The sequence below is a fragment of the Eucalyptus grandis genome, chromosome 9 (genome assembly GCF_016545825.1).
Source record: "Eucalyptus grandis isolate ANBG69807.140 chromosome 9, ASM1654582v1, whole genome shotgun sequence".
Classification (NCBI taxonomy): Eukaryota; Viridiplantae; Streptophyta; class Magnoliopsida; order Myrtales; family Myrtaceae; genus Eucalyptus; species Eucalyptus grandis.
The window spans coordinates 22,734,294-22,754,124 of NC_052620.1; the positions used below are offsets into that span (position 1 = coordinate 22,734,294).

The window sequence follows — 19,831 nt, forward strand, 5'->3', positions numbered from 1 at the left end:
TCCGAATCGATTTTTTGTAAAAATCTTAGAATTTCCGAAAAATTTTTGGAGGATGAGTCAACGTTCCTAAAATAAATCGTGACATGATAGAACTTTCAATTTCTGAAATCGGATTCAAATTCACGGTTAATTTCAATCGACGCGATTTTAGCGTGACATAGTCTACCGGGTAACTTTTAGGAATTTTTGATGCAATTGACCCGTGATTGATTTATCTCAAGTCACATTATACATTTTCAACACATTGACGACTCTCAGTTATCGTGAAAATCTCAAGGTTTCAAATACGGATAGTAGGTATAGAAATAACAGAAAAATCGGTCTAGTGTTGTTTAACAAGAGTTTTGCAATTAGATGCAATCACCCACGCACTAATCACATATCTCCATCGGATCGACCTATCTCCGATCTCTGATCGATTTTTGTTGGTGCTGTATTGACCCTTGCAAATCAACATGGTCAAGCAGTCGATTCTTGATCGAATTTTCAAGTCCATTGCATTGAAATCCCTTATTGATTTCCCCAGATAGTTTAGTTATCTCATGAGTGATCAGTTTAGAGAATAACACTATAGGCGCGTCGATGAAAGGCCAAATTTATTTAATTGAAAACGAAATCTGAAAATTCAGACTGTCACAAAATCAAATTAGCAACTGTACATGTATGCTTACCTAATTTATTGAAATTTCACAAAATTACTCAATAAATGAAAATTTGTTGATTGCAACATCTAATTTGGCATTTGTTAATCAAATCCAGTGTATTTAAATTTTTAAAAACATCATTTCATTTGTGGTGGTCAGAAGATGATCACAAATTTTGATTTATTTGGAATAACTACTTGAGCAAAACTCAATTATTTTGCAGTGTATCCACGAAAAATAATGAAAGTCAAATTAGCAACAGCAAAGGTATGTTTACCTAATTTAATGATATTTCAAAGAATTACTCAACACTACAACATCTAATTTGGCATTTGTTAATCAAATCCAATATGCTTAAATTTTCAAAAACACTATTTCATTTGTGGGTAGTCACAAGTGTTATGATATATGTTAATTTAAATGTGATCCCAATTTTGTATTTTCCAATTTTGTAATTCCAATTTATTGCTCAATTTATTACTCCCGTTTATTACATGATAATTGCGCATTAATATACTACCATAACGGTTTTGATGAAAGACATCAAGAAACGGAATAAAAACGTCAGGTTGTCTAGTTTAAATTCTATCGGTGCAAAAAACACACCATCAAGTTTTAAGAAGTATTGGCTAGTGAAACGGGATATTTAGATAAGATGATTTCACAAATCGATCAATACACGGTTTGCACATCCATTCAAGGTTTTTGGGTGATCCGTATTTGTATATTCTCATCAATGGCTAAAGATATGTCGATCCTTACATTTTTGCAAAGTTGTTATTGATTATGCACCTATTTGTTTGTGAATGATAAATCAGGATCGTTAGGTTTTCTTTAGACTTAGTCTAACTACAAGATGATCACAAATTTTGATTTTCAAGTTAACTTAGACAGCTATAGCTCGAGTTGAACTTAATCTTTCATTTAGCAGAAAATTTTAATGTAATTGATTTTGTCATTTTTAAAGATTTGGACTTCTATTAGTTTTAAATCGGGCAAGACATTACAATTAACAAATTGAGGGGTGAATACAAACACTACTTGATCTTTCTTCTTGAAAAGTTTGGTCATTTTTCTTTTCAATATGGCCTTACATTGAGTTATTAGATTTATACCATATTGAAGTGATTTTTCCCAAAAAAAAAACTGAAGGATTCAATAGCGCAAAATGAGAATTCAAGGACTTAATTGGACAAATTACATAAGGTAAGGACCAAGAATGAAACTATCCTATAAGACATGACAAGTGGGTGAATCATCCCCTCAGCAAGGCCTTATCGTAGCTCATTATAGGTTAGGGCTACTAGAATGGCATAAAGAGTTGATCTAACCAGAAGATCTATCTCCACCAAACCCAGTTCTCAAATAGTCTATTTGGTTGAGATGACTAATATCAACCCCGGATTTAAAGACCCAGTTGTCCCCATCAGATAAGTGGAAAATGTTGACGGAAGTATTCAAGAACTTCACAGGTTGGTTATTTGGGCAAGCCTGCACATGAAGCGTTTGGAGTACTCCACCATGAGTGACTGCTACTACTCGCTGTCCTGCACAGTGAAGAAAATTTTATTTGCAATTTCTATTTCCGGCTTTACTTATATTAAAAATTCTTTAGTAGTGAATGGAAAGAGCAATTAAATCATGGTCGTCATCGTCCTCATCCTCATCTTTCTTCTCCTATCATGAAGCAGGCAAACCCAAGAAAGGGCATTTAAAAGCAAAAAGCATTAGTAAACTCTTAGAAAACACTAAAACAACAATTATAGCTATTCACCAAGTCCTGTTATGCTTAGCTTTCAAGGCTGGAAAAGGTAATCTGGGAAAAACTCCTTTAAAAAGAAGCTATGGAGATTCGAACTGGTGAAATATGAGTATTATTGTGCCCGGTGAACACTATGCAAGGAGTCATTTTCATGGATAAAACTATTAACACTCATTTAGGCTAGTAGAACACTCCACAATTCTGGTGAATAAGTGAAATAAATAATCTCTTTACCTTTGTGCTTCACACTGATGTTTCGTAAACATGTAATGCAGCGCTGGTAAACCTGAGCAATACTTTCACCACCACCCTATATGTAGAAAAACCAAGAAAAATGACTGATTAGACATTCCACTTGTGAAGCAATTTGAACCCTACAGACTACCAAACTCATACTCAATAAATGTTAATCTTGTAATTCTTTGTTTTGTAACACCTAACACATGATATGCAAGCTTTATTATGTTTTACTGATTAAAAATAACATGTAAGATGTGAATCCATTAAACAGTCTGAAATATGGGACTGAAATTTTTATAGTTGTGTATTAAACATATAGAAAAGAACACATCACCTGAACCATTGAACAACTCCAATAGCAAAAACTATGAATTTTGCAGTATTCACATGTGCGTAGGTTCCATATAGAAAGTTAGTGGCAAAATGCAAATTGACAAAAATCAGGTGCATTTTGTCGAGCTCTGTGCAAATAAAAACTCACCGGAAGTTCTTGATCTGTCTTCTGCGATAAAAGGGCTTTATAGGCTTCAGGACAGACACTAGCTGCCGCATGTGGCTGAAGGCCTTGAAGATCCCCGAGATTTCTTTCTCGTAGACCTGGATCCTTAATAACCTGGTTTCTCATTTGTAAAGAACGTGCAAGATTTTTCAGCGGACCCAATCATTAATCGAACCATAAGAATAAAGATGAACTTTTACAAAATTCTGAACTTTCCAACAAATAAAGAAAACATCTAATAGAATTTTTTAGCTCTACATCATTGTCCGAAATTACGTATATGTTGGGTTTGGTAACACCAAATGGGTAATGCCAAATTCATGTGTGATTCTCGAAAAATAGAATGCCAAATCAAGAATGGTCTCACGACATTCATACCTCCAGTCCACCACAAGCAGTTGCAATCAGATTTGCCGTCTCAAAAGCTCGTTTTAATTCAGATGAGTAAATTGCAGAGATTTTGCCTTCTTTGGATAGCCTTTCACCCACCTTTTAGGGAAAATAACAGAAGATGTTAGTAAACTTGTTAGTCAATCCAAATAAAATGAATTGTATATCACTACAAATACTCACAGCAGTTGCTTGCTGCCTCCCATTTTCATTCAATTCAACATCCAGAGTTCCCTTTTCAATGTAATGAAAGTAATTCGAAGGTAAATAGAAAAAGTGGCAAAAACCAATTTTAAACAAAATAGATGAGATGACAGATATCAGTACAATTAGAAATAGATTTGCTTAAACCCACGCATTAATACGGAGAAACAACAAGCTAGCAATGCTTTTTCTCTAATTTGATTAGGCATGTCCTATCATGGAATTAATATTGATCCCTCAATCACAAAAGCTGTAATAGAAGATATGAAACCTTAGCGGTAGAGTGTACATATTCTTTGCTATTACATCTTCTCTCATCTTTTGGGGTCACCCTGAATATTTCCTTTGCCATCACAGGTTCCAATTTTATATAGGAAAAGAGAATTATGAAAATCAAAATAGAATTCTCAAGCAAAGGCTTGTACTGGTGTATTCACTATGCGATTACAGATTTATGTACATAGCTTGACAAGAATTGATGTTATTCACCAAAATGATGCCTCTATTAATTAGACGTTTGGACTGTATTTTATCACACAACGGGGAAATATCTAATAGTGTACTACATGCAATATTCGATATCGTAACGGTAATTAGCAATTTCTACAAAATTAGAAGGCTAGAGAGAAATCCAAAACCTGAAATCTTCCCTCAACATTCCAGTCTGTTTCTCCGTGACGTATGACAATGATTTCAGGATAGTTTACCCCAATTGAAACCGATTGAGCATCACCATTGCAAACCATTTCAGCAGCAACCCTGAAAGATAACCCGTGAAAAGAGGGAACTAGAAAACCTCATGCATATAAAGGCAAAGCTACCACGACAGCAAAAAAGTAAGGGATATATGCATTGTAAGTCATAAAACTTGTCACGAAAGTATAATTGAGTCCTAAAATTTACAAAAAGTATAATCAAGACCTAAAATATCTCAAATTAATACAATCGAGTCTTTCTGTTAACTCCGTTTATTTAAACTAATGGAGAATGCTAACGTGGCTTTAAAAAAAGAAAAAATCACTCCTACATGGCAATGACATAGCCAAAACATAGAACACTGGGCTAAAATGATGTTTTGGATTTAATTCTATTTTTTTAACCATAAGCTTAATTAAATAAAATAAAATAAAATTTAAAAAACACAAAAAAGGGGCAAAGGCAAGGGTGGAGACCCTTGCCAATGCCTACCCCATTGCCGGAAAAGGTTGAGGGGGCTTGGCGAGGGCTGGCGAGGATTGTCAAGGCCGAAGACCTAGGCCGAAGACCCTTGCCCACTAGGTGAGGGTCGCGGCCTTCCACCTAGATTTGGGCTAGGGTTGCTTACCCTTGATGAGGGTTTCCAATCCTTGGTGTGGTTTAGCGACCCTCAACAAGGGCCACCATAGCTAGGAAGAGCCAACGACCCTCTAAGGGCCGATGACCCTAGTCTAGATTTAGGCGGAGGGTCGCGAGCCCTCTCTTGCAGTTGGTGAGGGTAGTTAGCCCTAGTCGAGGCCCCAACAACCCTCGCCAGCCCTTTTCGGTGACGAGGGCGGCGGCAACAAGAACCCTACCACCCTTGCCGCCCTAGCCTTTAGCTTTTTTTTTTTTTTTTTTCCATTTTTGTGTTTTGGGAAATACTTTTTTTATTTAATTTAATTAATATTTTAGTTAAATAAATTAGAATTTAAGCCTCATCGTCGTCATGTTGGGAGAAAAATATTTAAAAAAGTCATGTCAGCATTTTCCTTTACTCTAAATGAATGGAGTTAATGAAAAGACTCAATTGTACCAATTTGATAAATTTTAGAACTTGATTACAATTCTTGTAAATTTTTGGACTTGATTGTTCCATAATAGAAATATATTTGATAGGACTCATAATTTTTTTCTCTTTTCATTTTTTTATACTTTTATTATTTTTTTCTTTTTTTTTTTTTTTTCTTTTTCCTTCTCTCCTTCTTCCTCCTTCTTTGTGGCCGATCGTGGGCGACGGTGGTCATCGGCAATTGGCCGAGCAAGGTTTGGTGAGCTCCACTCGCCTAATCACTGCAAGCCTTGGCCTCGCCAAATCTAGGAGAGACCAAATTCCCCTGGTGCAAGGTTGGCCTTGCCTTGGATTCGCGAGGCTCAACCTCCTGGTGAGGCCCAACCTCATGCCGACTAGGCCTTGCCAGGTCAAGACGAGGCCAACCTCAGGCCGTTTGGGTGTGAGGTTAAGGCTCGTGGTGGACTGGCGAGGCTCTAGTGAGCTCGTCGAACCTCGCCCAATTGGTCCCCGGCCAATGTTGCCAACGGCGATGGTGGCGGTGCCCAGCAATGGCCAGCAACCAGTTGGGGGGAAGAAGAATGGAGAAGAAGAGAGAAGGAGAGATAGAAAAGAAAAATAGGTTTGCGTTTTGATTCTAAAATTGTTCATCAAAAGAAAGAAGCAGCTTTTTTTTACTTCTTAATTTTGTTCAAAATCTACTCCCAAAAAAAAAAGAGTTTTTGTTTTCAAAAATAAAAAAGTTTATCAAACGGATCTCTATTTCAAATTGATTATCAGGCACAAAAGAATAAAATCAGTTACTATTGGACAAGTCATCTCTATCAGCAGCAAGCTCTTATCATCACCGAAATGACAAAAAACAGAACGCACCCACAAAACTAGATTGAGCTCACCCATTCCGGAGTTTTTCATTATCTTCCACATTTTGCGGAACTTCTGGAGAAAAAAAAAAAGAGAGGAAAAAGAAGTCGACGAAAATGGAGGACAACGTCAAACCTCGAGCTTGAAGCCGACATGGCGAACTCGCGATTTGGCTCTGGACCGTGCGTCCCTGATAGCAGTTGACAGATGAATGGAGTTGCGAGTCCCAAACTTCGAGTTCAAGGAGCTACAACGCGCGGAGTGCTTCGGCCGATAAGCAAACGTGGACCATTAATCTTGATGGAGTCGCTGAAGATTTTATAGCAAAATGCATTTGATTCGGAGCCGTTGGTCTTCGCTTCGGTCGTCCTGGTGTGAACGATAAATATTAAGTATGTGCACGAAAGTCGCAAACAATTCCGTGCGGCCTGCAGAACAATTCCGTGTGGCCTCCGTCTTCATGATCTTTCGTAGGAAAGTTTATGAAGGACCTGACAGATTACGGGAGAAAACAAAAGGCGTGTTTTTTTCATTATGATCTGAATGTCTTCGTCTTCCCCGGTTCACCTGACAAAACACGAGGTCTCAAGTTTCGTATCGTCGTCGTTCTCCTCTTTTTCCTCAACCTAAGCTGTTCAACACTTCAACTTATTTCTCTCTCTCTCTCTCTCTCTCTCTACTGTCAATATCCGCGGCAGCCTTAGTTGAATCCACCTGCCGCCGTGGCCCGCCCTTATCGCTGCTGCAATTGAATACCGCAACCACCTAAAACGAGGCCCAACAAGTGGGGGACATGTGATTCGACCAAATAGCTTGGTCCAATCTTTGGATTCGAAATTTACTTCGTTTCTTGACTACTAAGCAAATAATGCATCCTATTTGATATTGATTCCATATTTGGGTTTGCTTGTTTCTTCCTGCACGTTCGATTTAGATTTTTCTATTATTTTTCCAGCGGATTTTGCCCTTAAAACAATTACTAAATAAACTTAAAGTGCTTTTATCTAACAAACCCAATGGCGCTTTCAATAAAACTTTATTATATGCATAGCACTTATTTGATCTTATTAAAATACATATATGATCTATTAGCATCCTGTTTTATTTGCATATTTTCACCGTGCAGGGACAAAATGTGTCACGCAAAATTGTCAGTTTTATGTAAAATAAGCATATCATTGTATTATTTTCCAAACTTACTAACAAGTATGTTTACTTAGGATTTGTTGTGAGTTTGCTTCACTAAACATTGCTTTTTGCAAAAATAATATAAAAATAGTGGCAGAATCCTGGGTTATTCTAGTTGGTATGATATGTCCTTGAGTTTTGCCTTGATGAGCACGATCTGTTAGGGATGACTTACGTGTCATGCCTCATATCTATCTTTAGTGAGTTTTGGTGTCATTGTCCTCGTAATCCCATGTCCCCATGATATGAGACAATCCTTCCACCCGAATTTCAACGTGTTTCATCCCATCCATCAGGGGAAAATTATAAAAAAAAAATTCATAAACCTATTACAGTTATACTAATTTAGTCATAAACTATTTTTTTTGTTAATTAAATTCTAAATTTTTATATTTGTAACAATTTAATTTATTCGGCCAATTATGATTATAAATTGCTGACATGGATACCGAGCATCCTACGTCGCATGGCGGACAGTTACTGGGATAATTTTTAATAATATTTTAACAACTTTTTGAAATTTTTATCTAATTTTTTCGTTTATTTTCTCTTTTCTTTTCCTTTCCTTCTTTTCTTTTGTTTTTCCTCACCGTGCCCACCAAGAGTCGGTAGAGCTTACCAACCACTGGGCGAGGCCTCTTGCCCGGGTGAAAGGCACGACAGGTTTGCTGGAAGGTGCGGCAATGCTAGACATGCTGGAATCTGCAAAAAATCGAGGACTCGACTGAGCTTAGTTTTTCATACGTATGGAGAATGGTGTGAATGCCACCGATATAAGCCGAGTGAACCGAAAGCACCGAACATCCACGCATAAGGATGCAACAGAAAAGCCGTCTAAGGGAGATCTAAATCAAGCAGACATCATCAATTGCATTCATGCCTGCCAAGCGCACAAAGCTCAAGAACAAACCCATAAAGAAAATGGCGAATATAGAACCTATAAAGACATGATCAGATATAATTACCATTACCTAAACGTACTAATCAATGTACGAAATTTTATTGCTAATAACAAGAAACGATCCCGTGGCTTTGACACAATTTACAATGTTAAGCAATTCATCTTTATCTGGGTACTTGTAACAATTGTGGCACCCGAAACACTTTGGTTGAGTGACCAGAGGATAGAATTCTTCTAGGCCATTAAGAAAAATTGTTCGAACAATCAATGTATGCCTTCTCTCAGTTCTTCCCACTGATTTTGGTCTTATCATACCTCATTACTAGTAGGCTTCTGGAACAGCATCCAGCCCGAGCGATCTAACTAGGAGTTTCATCCCCATCAAACCTTGAGCTCGGATATTTCATTTGGTTGAGATGACTAACATCACCTCAGGATTTCAAGACCCAGTTGTCCCCATCAAACAAATGGAAAATGTTGACAGAAGTATTTAGTACCTTTTTGCTAGATCGTTTATTTTGGCAGGCCCGCCTATGAAGGGATTGGATTACACCACCATGAGTGACCAGTACTATTCGTTCTCCTGCTTAGTGAAGGAAAATTTTATTTGCAATTTCCCTTTGCCAACTTAAATTGTATCAATATTCTTTAGTATTGAACGTGAAGTGCATTTAATCATGGTTATCTCGTCTTCGTCTTTCTTCTGCTATAACAAAGAAAGCAAATCGAAGAAAGATCCTTTAAAAGCAAAGAGCACCAGCAAAGCTTTAGAGAGCATTAAAACAACAACTAAAGCCGTTCACCAATTCTTGCGATGCTTAGTTTTTGACATTGGAAAAGGTAATCCTAGAAAAACTCCTTTAAAGCAGCTATAGATCGAACAAGTAAGATGTAACTTATAGTGCCTTGTCAACTCTATGCAAGGAGTCATATTCATATAAAAAAACTATTACCATCGCATTTAGCTTATTAGAACACTCACACAATACTAGCGATTAAGCAACATAAAAATATCTCTTTACCTTTGTGCTTCATACTAATGTTTCGCAAACACATAGTGAAGTGCTGCTACGTCTGATTAATACTTTCACCACCACCCTATGTCCAGAGGAAACAAGAGAAACACCGATCAAACATTCCACCTATGAATCAATTTGCTCCTAGTAGACTGCCAAACTCTTTCTTGATAAATGTTTATCAAGTAAATAATTTTTTTGTAATGCCTAATATATGAGATGAGAACTTTACTATATTTTAAGGACTGAAAGGACATATAAAATGTGAATCCATAAAAAAGCCAAAAGAATGGGACTAAAATTCTTCTAGCTGTATATATAACATCAGGTGAACCATTTAAACAACTCCGATGACGAAAACCATGTAATTTGCAATATCCACACACATTACGCACGGTTTCCAAATTGAAAGTTGGTCGCAAAATGAAAATTGACCAAAGTCAGGTGCTTATTGTCGAGCTCAGGGAAAATCAAAACCCACTGGAATTTCTCGATCCGTCTTCTGCGATCGAAGGATTTTGAAGGCTTCGGGACAGACCCTGGCTGCAGCAGGTGGCCGAAGGCCCTGAAGCTCGCCTAGATTTCTTTCCCGTAAACCTGGATCCTTGATAACCTAGATTCTCATTTGAAAACAACATGCAAGATATTTCAGAGGACACAATCATTAACTAAACTGTAAGAATGAACATGAACTTTTAGAACATTCAGAACTTTCCAACAAATAATGATAACATCTGATGGAATCTTTTAGCTCTACATCATGCTTGAAATTTTCGTATATGCTAGGTTCCGTACTTCCAAATTGATAATACAAAAATTTATGAGTAATTCTCATTAAAAGAAAGCCAGATCAAAAATGGTCTCATTATATTCATACCTCCAGTCCATCACAAGCAGTTGATATCTGATTTGCCGTCTCCAAAGCTCGTTTTTGGTCAGATGAGTAAATTGTAGAGATTTTACTTTCTCTGGACAACCTTTCACCAACCTTTCAGGGAAAACAATAGAAGAAGGAAATAAACAGGTTGGTCGGTCCAAAGAAAGGGATAACATATCACAAAAAAGTACTCACTGCAGTTGCTTGCCGCCTCCCAATTTCATTTAAATCAATATCCAGATGTCCCTGTTCCACATAATGAAATAAGTAATGAAGGTAAATACAAAAGGTGGTAGAAACAAGTGCTCAAACAAAATGCATGAGATAGCTGATATGAGCACGATTGGAGATATACTTGCTCGAACTCCTTTCTGTAATTCTATTAGGCTTGTCCTATAATGTTATGAATATTGATCGCTTAGTCACAGTTACTGTAATACATGTTCTTAGCCATTACGTCCTCTCTGTCATCTTTTTGGCTCACCTTGAGGTGTTACCTTGCCATCACAGGTACCATATTTACATAGGAAAAGAGCACTATGGAAATCAACATATATTCTCAAGTGAAGGCTAATAATGGTGGATTCACTATGCAATTACAGATATATGTAGCCCAATGCAGCCACATAGCTTAACAATAACTGATATCGTTCACCAAAATGACGCCTCTATTAACTTAGCATCTGCATTGTATCCTGTTCGTTTGTCATACGATGGGCAACAATCAAACACTGTTCTCCATGCGCCTTTTATATCATAATAGGTGATGAGCAAGTTCTACAAAATTAAAAGGCTAAAGAGAAATCCAGAGGCAAAGAAAACCTGAATTCTTCCATCAGCATTCCACTCAGTTTCGCCATGACGCACGACAACAATTTCAGCATAGGCTACGCCATTTGGAACTGGTTGAGCATTGCCGTTGCAGCCCAAGTCAGCAGCAACCCTAATGGATAAGCAGGAAAACAGAGTACTGGTTAACCTCCCGCACATGAAGACAGCAGCCAACTATAATCACTAAAGAGTAAAAGATTAAAACAAAAACGAACATTAAATGCAGCCTAAGACACTCACACAGTGACATTGGTCTGGAAAATGGTCCAAAAGAATCCGCAAACAAGCAAACAAGTGAAGCGAGAGAAACAACATCGAAACTCCACTGAATCAATTGGAACAGTCGATAGACTCGTTTGGTTTATCAGCTGCGAACAAGTTCTCATCATCACCAACATGCCAAAAAAAACAGAGTGCCGGCAAAAAAATATATTGAGCTCAGTCATTCCAGAGGGTTTCACCGTCCTCCAAATTTCACGGAACATCACGACGCACAAAGCAAAAAGTCGACCGCAACAGGGTCAGTCAGACCTCGAGTTCGAACCCAAAATGGCAGGCTTGCAATTTGGCTCTGGACCTTGCGTCCTCGATTGCCGTTGAGCGATGAACCGAACCTCACTCCCAATCTTCGAGTACAGGAGCGACAATGTGCGATACGACGCGAGAATGACAAGGAAGAAGAAGAAAACCGTTGGATTTGGAATGTGCGGGGCGGGCAGTGCGCTCATGCTCTGCGCGAAGCGTCAGACTCGACCTCTCCCGGCTTGCTTTCTACGCACCGCGAAGCGGATGGGCCTGGTAAAGTGGGCCCACCTAGAGAAACAACCAGCCCAAGCCCATTATGGTACTGGACTTTGAAAATCTCTGTGTCCAGAATTTTTTTTTGGGGGGCGAGGGCGAGTATAAAATAGAGAAAACGAAACAAATAATCTTTGAAATTTGTTTAAATATATAATATGGTATCTGAACTTTGGTTTAATATGTAATGTGATCTACAAAATTTTAATTTGTTCAATGTGATCCCTCAATTTTAATACTTATTCATTTTTATTTCTAGACTATATAAAAATACTCAATACTGTCATTCTATTAATTCAAAGTTCAAAGATAATATTGATCATTTTGATAAAGTCAAGAGATTAAATTGAACATGTGCAAAAAGTTTATGGATCATATTTAATGTTCATGGATTGTATTAAATAAATTAAAAATTTAAAAACGACATTACATATTAAGCCACCATTTAAGACACCGTACATATTAGCGTTAATATAGCCAAAAACCCTAAATCGAAACACCGTGATCACATTTACCTCAAAATAATTATTATGTGACAAAAATTCGCAAACTGGTATAAACATACCACATTTACCTTTTGTGTCATGAAAAATTCCTAAATTGATATACCCATTTCATATTTATCCCAAATTGATATACTCGTTACATTTTATCCCAAATTGTGGTAAATTTGAAATTTTTGGGGTGAATGTCACATGAGTGCACTAGTTTGGCATAAAATGCGACATTGTACCAATTTAGGATTTTTTAAGACATCATTTTTTTTTTATTTTTTTGTGGTAAATGGGGATTAAGTGCACCAATTTGGAGTAAAGGCAACATGGGTGCACTAGTTTTTGGAGTTTTTGTAACATAAAAATTTGTTTGGGTAAATATGGCACAAGTGTTCTTATTTGGGGGAGGGGGGTTGTAGTATTTACCTAACACGTTATCTTATTAAAATATCGTGAATATTTCTTTAGCATACTTTAACTATGTATTGTGTCAGGGATAAAAGATAGGATCATAATGTACGACTTTAAATTATGTCTCGAATGATACTGAGTACGAATGTCAATAGGAATCTGTTCACATTACGAGATGCATGTGCATCATAAGAACAAACATTTGCAATCCGTGCCATCTCCAAGGGAAATGCACAGGATACCCCAAATTTTCCTTCATAGCGAAATTTAAAACATTAAGAAGAGCTACTGAGAATAGTAGGATTTTCGATAATAGCTAATTTGAAACATTAAAGCCTATTTCTTTACAAAAAAAAAACATTAAAGCCTATTAAAACTTTTTTTTTTCAAACAAAACTTTTCTTCGTCTTTCTGCTTTTCTGTTTCGCTCTTCTTTTTTCTTTATTTAAGCATTTTTTTCCAGACATATGCTCTGTTGTTTTTCTCTTTTCAAAATATTTAAAATTGCCCTACCAGCAGCCATGTTAGAATAGTTAAGTTAATTAAGGACAGAATGACTCGACAAAAAAACTAAAGGATCCAAATATTGCAAATTGAGGATTCAAGGACTTCAATTGGACGAATCGCATAATGTACAAACCAAGAATGAAATTATGCTTTCAAGACAATAAGGACTAAATCATGCTTCTCAGTAGGTCCCGCCACAACTAATTATTGGTACAGGAAAAGCACCCTAGAGATTTGATCTAACTAGAAGTTCTATCCCCACCAAACCCTGTTCTCAGATATCCTATTTGGTTGAGATGACTAACATCACCCCCAGATTCGAAGACCCAGTTGTGCCCATCAGACAAGTGGAAAATGTTGACGGAAGTATTCAGGAACTTCACAGATTGTTTATTTGGGCAAGCTCGCTCGTGAAGCCTTCGGAGTACACTGCCATGGGTGACTGCTACTATTCGCTCTCCTGCACAGTGAAGAAAAGTTTCATTTGCATTTTATGTTTCCAGCTTAAATTGTATTAGAAATTCTTTGGTGGTGAAGGAAAACGCATTTAAATAATGGTACCCATCGTCCTTGTATTTCTTCTACCATAACAAAGGAAGCAAACTAAAGAAAAGGCATTTAAAAGCAAAGAGTATCATCAAAGTCTCAAGAAGCATTAAAACATCAACTAAAGCTGTTCACCAAGTCCTGTGATGCCTAGTTTTCAAGACTGAAAAAGGTAATCCGTGAAAAAATCCTTTAAAAATAAGCTATAGAGATTCAAACCGGTGACATATGAGTATTACAGTGCCTTGTCAACACTATGCGAGGAGTTACTTTCATGAATAAAACTATTAACATCACATATAAATTAGTAGAACACTCCACAATTTTGGCGAATGAGCAACATAAATCATCTCTTTACCTTTGTGCTTCACACTGATGTTTCGCAAACACATATTGCAGCGCTGATAAACTTGATCGATACTTTCACCACCACCCTGTATGCAGAAGATACAAGAGAAATGACGAATAAGACATTCCACTAGTGAAGCAATTTGAACCCTAGAGACTACCAAACTCTTTCTCAATAAATATTTATCTTGTAATCCTTTGTTTTGTAACGCCTAACATATGATGTGTGAGCTTTACTATGTTTTACAGATTAGAAAGAACATGTAAGATGTGAATCCATTACACTATCAAAAGGAGGAAAAATAACACAAATAGTCCTTAAACTTTAGCCTATTGTGCAGTTGGTCATTGAAATTTTAATTTGTTCAATGTAATCCTTAGACTTTGCCCAATGTGCAATATGGTTCTTAAACTTTTAATCTATTCAATATAGCTTCTCAACTTTTTGTACATGTTTAGTACAATCCTTGAACCATAAAAAATGTTTAATGTAGTCCTTCTATTGATTTAAGATCGGGGACTACATTCAATGTTTTCTTACCATTCAAGGACTGTATTGAATATGTAACAAAAGTTCACAGACTACACTGAACAATTTAAAAGTTAAGAGACGACATTGTACATTAAGTTAAAGTTTAAAGATCACATTAAATAAATTAAAAGTTTAGGAACCAAATTGAACATTAAGTCAAAGTTTAAGGACTGTATATGTCATAATCCACCAAAAGAATGGGACTGAAATTGTTATAGACGTGTATGCACAATATAGAAAAAAACACATCACCTGAACCATTGAACAACTCCAATAACAAAAATTATGAATTTTGCAATATCCACTTATGCATAGTTTCCATATAGAAAGTTAGTGACAAAATGAAATTTGACAAAGTCAAGTGCATTTTGTCAAGCTTCATGCAAATCAAAACCCACTGGAATTTCTTGATCCGTCTTCTGCGATTGAAGGGCTTTATAGGCTTCAGGACAGACACTAGCTGCAGCATGTGGCTGAAGGCCTTGAAGATCCCCAAGATTTCTTTCTCGTAGACCTGGATCCTTTATAACCTAGTTTCTCATTTGAAAACAACATATAACATTTTTCAGAGGACCTAATCATTAATCGAACTGTAAAAATAGACACGAACTTTTACAGCGTTCTGAACTATCCAACGAATAAAGATAACAGCTAATGGAATTTTTTAGCTCTACATCACTGTCTGAAATTAGGTACATGTTGGCTTTCGTACCACCAAGAAGATAATGCCAAAATTCATGTGTAATTCTCATAGGTATAATGACTGATCAAGAACGGTGTCGCTATATTCATACCTCCAGTCCACCACAAGCAGTTGCAATCAGATTTGCCGTCTCAAAAGCTCGTTTTAGGTCAGATGAGTAAATTGCAGAGATTTTACCTTCTCTGGATAGCCTTTCACCCACCTTTCAGGGAAAATAATGGAAGATGCTAATAAACTGGTTGGTCAATCCAAAGAAAGGGATTATATATCACTGAAAATACTCACGGCAGTTGCTTGCTGCCTCCCAATTTCATTCAATTCAACATCCAGAGTTCCCTGTTTAGTGTAATTTGAAGGTAAATAGAAAAAAAAGGAAGAACCCAGTTCTTAAACGAAATGCAATGAGATGGCAGATATCGGCACAATTAGAGATATATTTGCTCAACCCTTTCATAAACACAGAGAAATTACAAGTTAGTAATGCTTTTTCTCTAATTCGATTAGGCATCTCCTATCGTGGAATGAATATTGATCCCACAATCACGAAAGCAGTAGTAGAAGATATGAAACCTTAGCGGTAGAGTGTACATATACTTTGCCATTACATCTTCTCTATCATCTTTTGGGCTCATCCTGAATGTTTTCTTGCCATCACAGGTTCCAATTTTATATAGGAAAAGAAAAGTATGAAAATTAAAATAGGATTCTCAAGCAAAGGCTTGTACTGGTTGATTCACAATGCAATCATAGATTTATGTGGTCCAACGCAGCTACATAGCTTGACAAGAAGTGATGTCCTTCACCAAAATGATGCCGCTATTAACTAAACATTTACACTTTATTTTGTCACGCAATGGGCAAATATCAAAGTTTACTACATGCAGCCTTCGATATTGTAATGTTAATCAACAATTTCTACAAAATTAGAAGGCTAGAGAGAAATCCAGAAGCATAGAAAACCTGATATCTTCCATCAGCATTCCAGTCCGTTTCTCCGTGACGTATGACAATGATTTCAGCATAGTCTACCCCAGTTAGAACCGATTTAGCATCACCATTGCAAACCATATCAGCAGCAACCCTGAAAGATAACCCGTGAAAAGAGGGTACTGGTAAATCTCACGCATATTAAAGCAGAAGCCACCACTAAAGCAAACAAGTGAAACGAAAGAAACAGCATGGAAAGTCAAAAATGTCATTTGCTTCATCAGCGGCAAGTTCTCATCATCACCAACATGACGAAAAACAGAACGCACCCACAAAACTAGAATTGAGCTCGCCCATTCCAGAGTTTTTCATTATCCTCCAAATTTTGCGGAACTTCTAGACAAAGGAAAAATTCGGAGAAAAAGTGGACAAGGTCAAACCTCGAGTTCGAATCCGACATGGCAGGCTCGCGATTTGGCTCTGGACTGTGCATCCTTGATCACCGTGGAGCGAAGAACGGAATTGCGAGTCCCAACCTTCGATTTCAGGAGCGACAACGTGCGCAAGTGTTTCGGCCAATAAGCAAACGTAGACCCATTAATCTTGATGGAGTCCCTGAATATTTGATTCGGAGCCGTCGATGTTCGCCTCGGTCGTCCCGGTTTGAACGATAAATACGTACACGAAAGTCGCAGAACAACGCGGTGAGGTTTTCGTCTTCATGATCTTTTGTGGAAAAGTTTATAAATGATGAATAGCGTAGATAACAGAAGGCGTCTTTTTTTTTCTTTGTGATCTCAATGTCTTCGTCTTCCCCGGTTCACCTAACCAAAAACGAGGTCTTCGAATTTTTTCACATCGTTCCATATCGTCGTTGACTTTTCACTTTTCTTTTTCCTCAACCTAATGTTCAACAACCCTGCTACGACCCACGTGAAGTCCACGTCACACTCCCCTCCCTCCCTCCCTCTCCTCCCGCCCTGGCCCGCGGTTATCACTGTTTTAGTTAAACACCGCATCCACCATTAAACTCGGCCCCGCAGTTGGTGGAGATTCGATTCCACCAAATTGTCTCGTTTGAATTTACCATTTTCTAAACTACGTAACTACTTGTGTCCTCTTGAAACCCTTTTATTTATTTTACATGTCGTAATTTGCTTGCGAATCAATAAAAATAAAAGACACCCATGAGAAAGGAAAGCGAGTTTTATCAAGATACTTTAGAGGAATATTATTGGCCCTCTTGCGGCCAGATTACTTTTAGTCATGCGAGACAAGCTTTGTTAAAATGAGATAGTTTCATTACAACAACACAAATTTTATAGATAGGGAGCTAAGTCATGCTTTATGATATGTATATATGTTGCCCTTTTGTTGTTCCCACTATAATTATCCCTCTTGATCCTAAGCAAGACTTTAAAAGGTTTTAACATCCTGAAATCAGACAGGATAGAAAGAGGGGTTCCCTCTCGATAAAAATGGAACCCCCACGGGGGCCCAGTCACAAGGGAAACCTTCCTGCCTGGATCCCCGCAACGCCTTCCCTCTTGAAACACAGGGGCATGGTACAAGGAAATGAAGGGTCTTCTCCTAAGCGGGAGGAGGTGGCTCTTAATATAAACCTATTTATTTTTTGATCGTATCTAAGAGCTTGGTCCAATCTTTCGATTCAAAATTTACTTCCTTTTTTATTAATTACTACTAGGCAAATTATGCATCCTATTTGATTTTGATTCAATATTTTAGTTTGCTTGTTGTCTTCTTGCAAATTCGATTTAGATTTTTCTGTTTTTTTGCACCAACAGATTTTGTCCTTAAAACATTTATTAAATAAAACTAAAGTACTTTTCTTCTTGCATTTTGTTTTGTTTGCATATATTCACTTTTTATTATTATTATTATTATTATTATTATTATTATTATTATTATTTATGTCTTATAGGTTCTCGTGCAGGGACAGAGTGTGATGCGTAAATTGGTCAGTTTTTTTTTTTTTTTTTTTTTTGGCACTGAAATAAGCATATCATTGTGCCATCTTCCAAACTAACTAGTATCTTTACATAGGGATTTATTGCAAGTTTGCTTCATAAAACATTGCTTTCTGCAAAAATAACATAAAATTAGTGGCAGTATCCTAGATTATTCTGGTTGGACTATGATATATTGAGTTTTGGCTCGATAAGTAGGATTTGTTTGGGATGACTTACGAGTCCTGCCACATAACCATCTTTACTGGGTTTTGGTGTCACGGGTGTTCTTGTAACACGTGGTAAGCTGTTATTAGGCTATGTCTTCATGGTATGAGACAATCTATCCATCGTCAATTTCTTCACACCCGAATTTCAATATGTTTCATACCATCTATTAATCAACATATCCCTCTCGGTTCTCGCTATAAGTAACCCATTAAGTTTGGAGCACTTATGAACTCGACACTTCTTAGACTTCTGGATTATGGCACCTCTATTGGACACCAAAAAAAAAAAAAAAAAACTTTGTCACCTATGGACTTTTGCAATTTTGGAGCATCCACCGTCTGATGTCCCTCCATAAATTATTACCTTCATTTGCTTCTCTAAACTTCCAGCAACTCCCAATTTCTGAAGTGACAATCATTTAGGCTTCAATTTTTATTTTTATTTTTTGAAAAATGAATGATTTTGAAAATATTTTCTTGAAAATGATCACTTTATATCGCTTATAAAATTGAAGGAATGGAAAGTTTTTTCATTGTTCACAAAAATACTTAGACATAAATAATTGTTGACAATAAAAATATTTTTCGTTGACTAATTATTTCAAGCGATATAAGCGATTATTTTTAGATCCTCATATTCTAATCAACTACGATCACTTGCTCCTTTTATGCCCTCTCTACCGCAGCTTATTTCTGGTGTTCTTAAGGCAGGGGGACCATGGCAACAGACCTCATGAACCCTAATTGGACAAATCTTATAAATTAAAAGACTTAGAACGAAGATAATCTTTGAGACAATAACAATTTCGTAAATCAAATTTCTTAGCAGGTTTTGACATCCAGTTTCTCTAAAGCAAGTAATATTGTAATAAAAAAAAAGATATTGACACGATTGGTTCTTAGACTTTTTGCTCAATTGATTCTTTAACTATGTTTTTGTTCGATTTGGTCTCTTAACTCTTTTACCTTGTTCAATGTAAGATACGCACATGACATTTACAACCCACGCATGCAAGGTGATATCACCACATGCATGTTATATATATACATATAGTAGAAATATTTTTCATTCAACTTGATTTTACTCAATCAGAATTTGTCGAACGATAAAATAAAATAATATTTTTTTGATCTTGGCTGAGGAATACCTCATTATGAAGGATAGGAAGGGAGAAACAAGATAATCTAATACTTGCTCAGTAGAA

The 19,831-nt window shown here is 36.8% G+C and overlaps 2 protein-coding genes and 1 pseudogene across 3 annotated transcripts; all 3 read right to left on the reverse strand.

Moving 5' to 3' along the window:
* Nucleotides 1-1,797: 1,797 nt before the first annotated feature.
* LOC104418591 (phosphoglycerate mutase-like protein 4) lies at nt 1,798-6,977 on the reverse strand. 2 transcript variants are annotated; one of them, XM_010029969.3, is made up of 7 exons: nt 6,486-6,974; nt 4,378-4,498; nt 3,719-3,769; nt 3,524-3,634; nt 3,128-3,259; nt 2,641-2,716; nt 1,798-2,191 (listed from the first exon to the last, which is right to left on the reverse strand). In XM_010029969.3, the coding sequence occupies exons 1-7, from the start codon at nt 6,503-6,505 to the stop codon at nt 1,971-1,973; spliced, it is 732 nt and encodes a 243-aa protein (XP_010028271.2). In that variant the 5' UTR covers nt 6,506-6,974; the 3' UTR covers nt 1,798-1,970. The 2 variants fall into 2 exon arrangements, with proteins under 2 accessions (XP_010028271.2, XP_039158197.1); XM_039302263.1 differs by lacking the exon at nt 3,719-3,769 and having other exon boundaries at nt 6,486-6,977.
* Nucleotides 6,978-8,798: 1,821 nt separating this feature from the next.
* Nucleotides 8,799-11,891, reverse strand: LOC104420446 (annotated as a pseudogene).
* Nucleotides 11,892-13,450: 1,559 nt separating this feature from the next.
* On the reverse strand, nt 13,451-17,228 carry LOC104418596 (phosphoglycerate mutase-like protein 4). Its single transcript, XM_010029975.2, has 7 exons — nt 16,870-17,228; nt 16,463-16,583; nt 15,788-15,838; nt 15,594-15,704; nt 15,198-15,329; nt 14,278-14,353; nt 13,451-13,833 (listed from the first exon to the last, which is right to left on the reverse strand). The coding sequence occupies exons 1-7, from the start codon at nt 16,920-16,922 to the stop codon at nt 13,613-13,615; spliced, it is 765 nt and encodes a 254-aa protein (XP_010028277.2). The 5' UTR covers nt 16,923-17,228; the 3' UTR covers nt 13,451-13,612.
* Between the last annotated feature and the right edge of the window lie 2,603 nt (nt 17,229-19,831).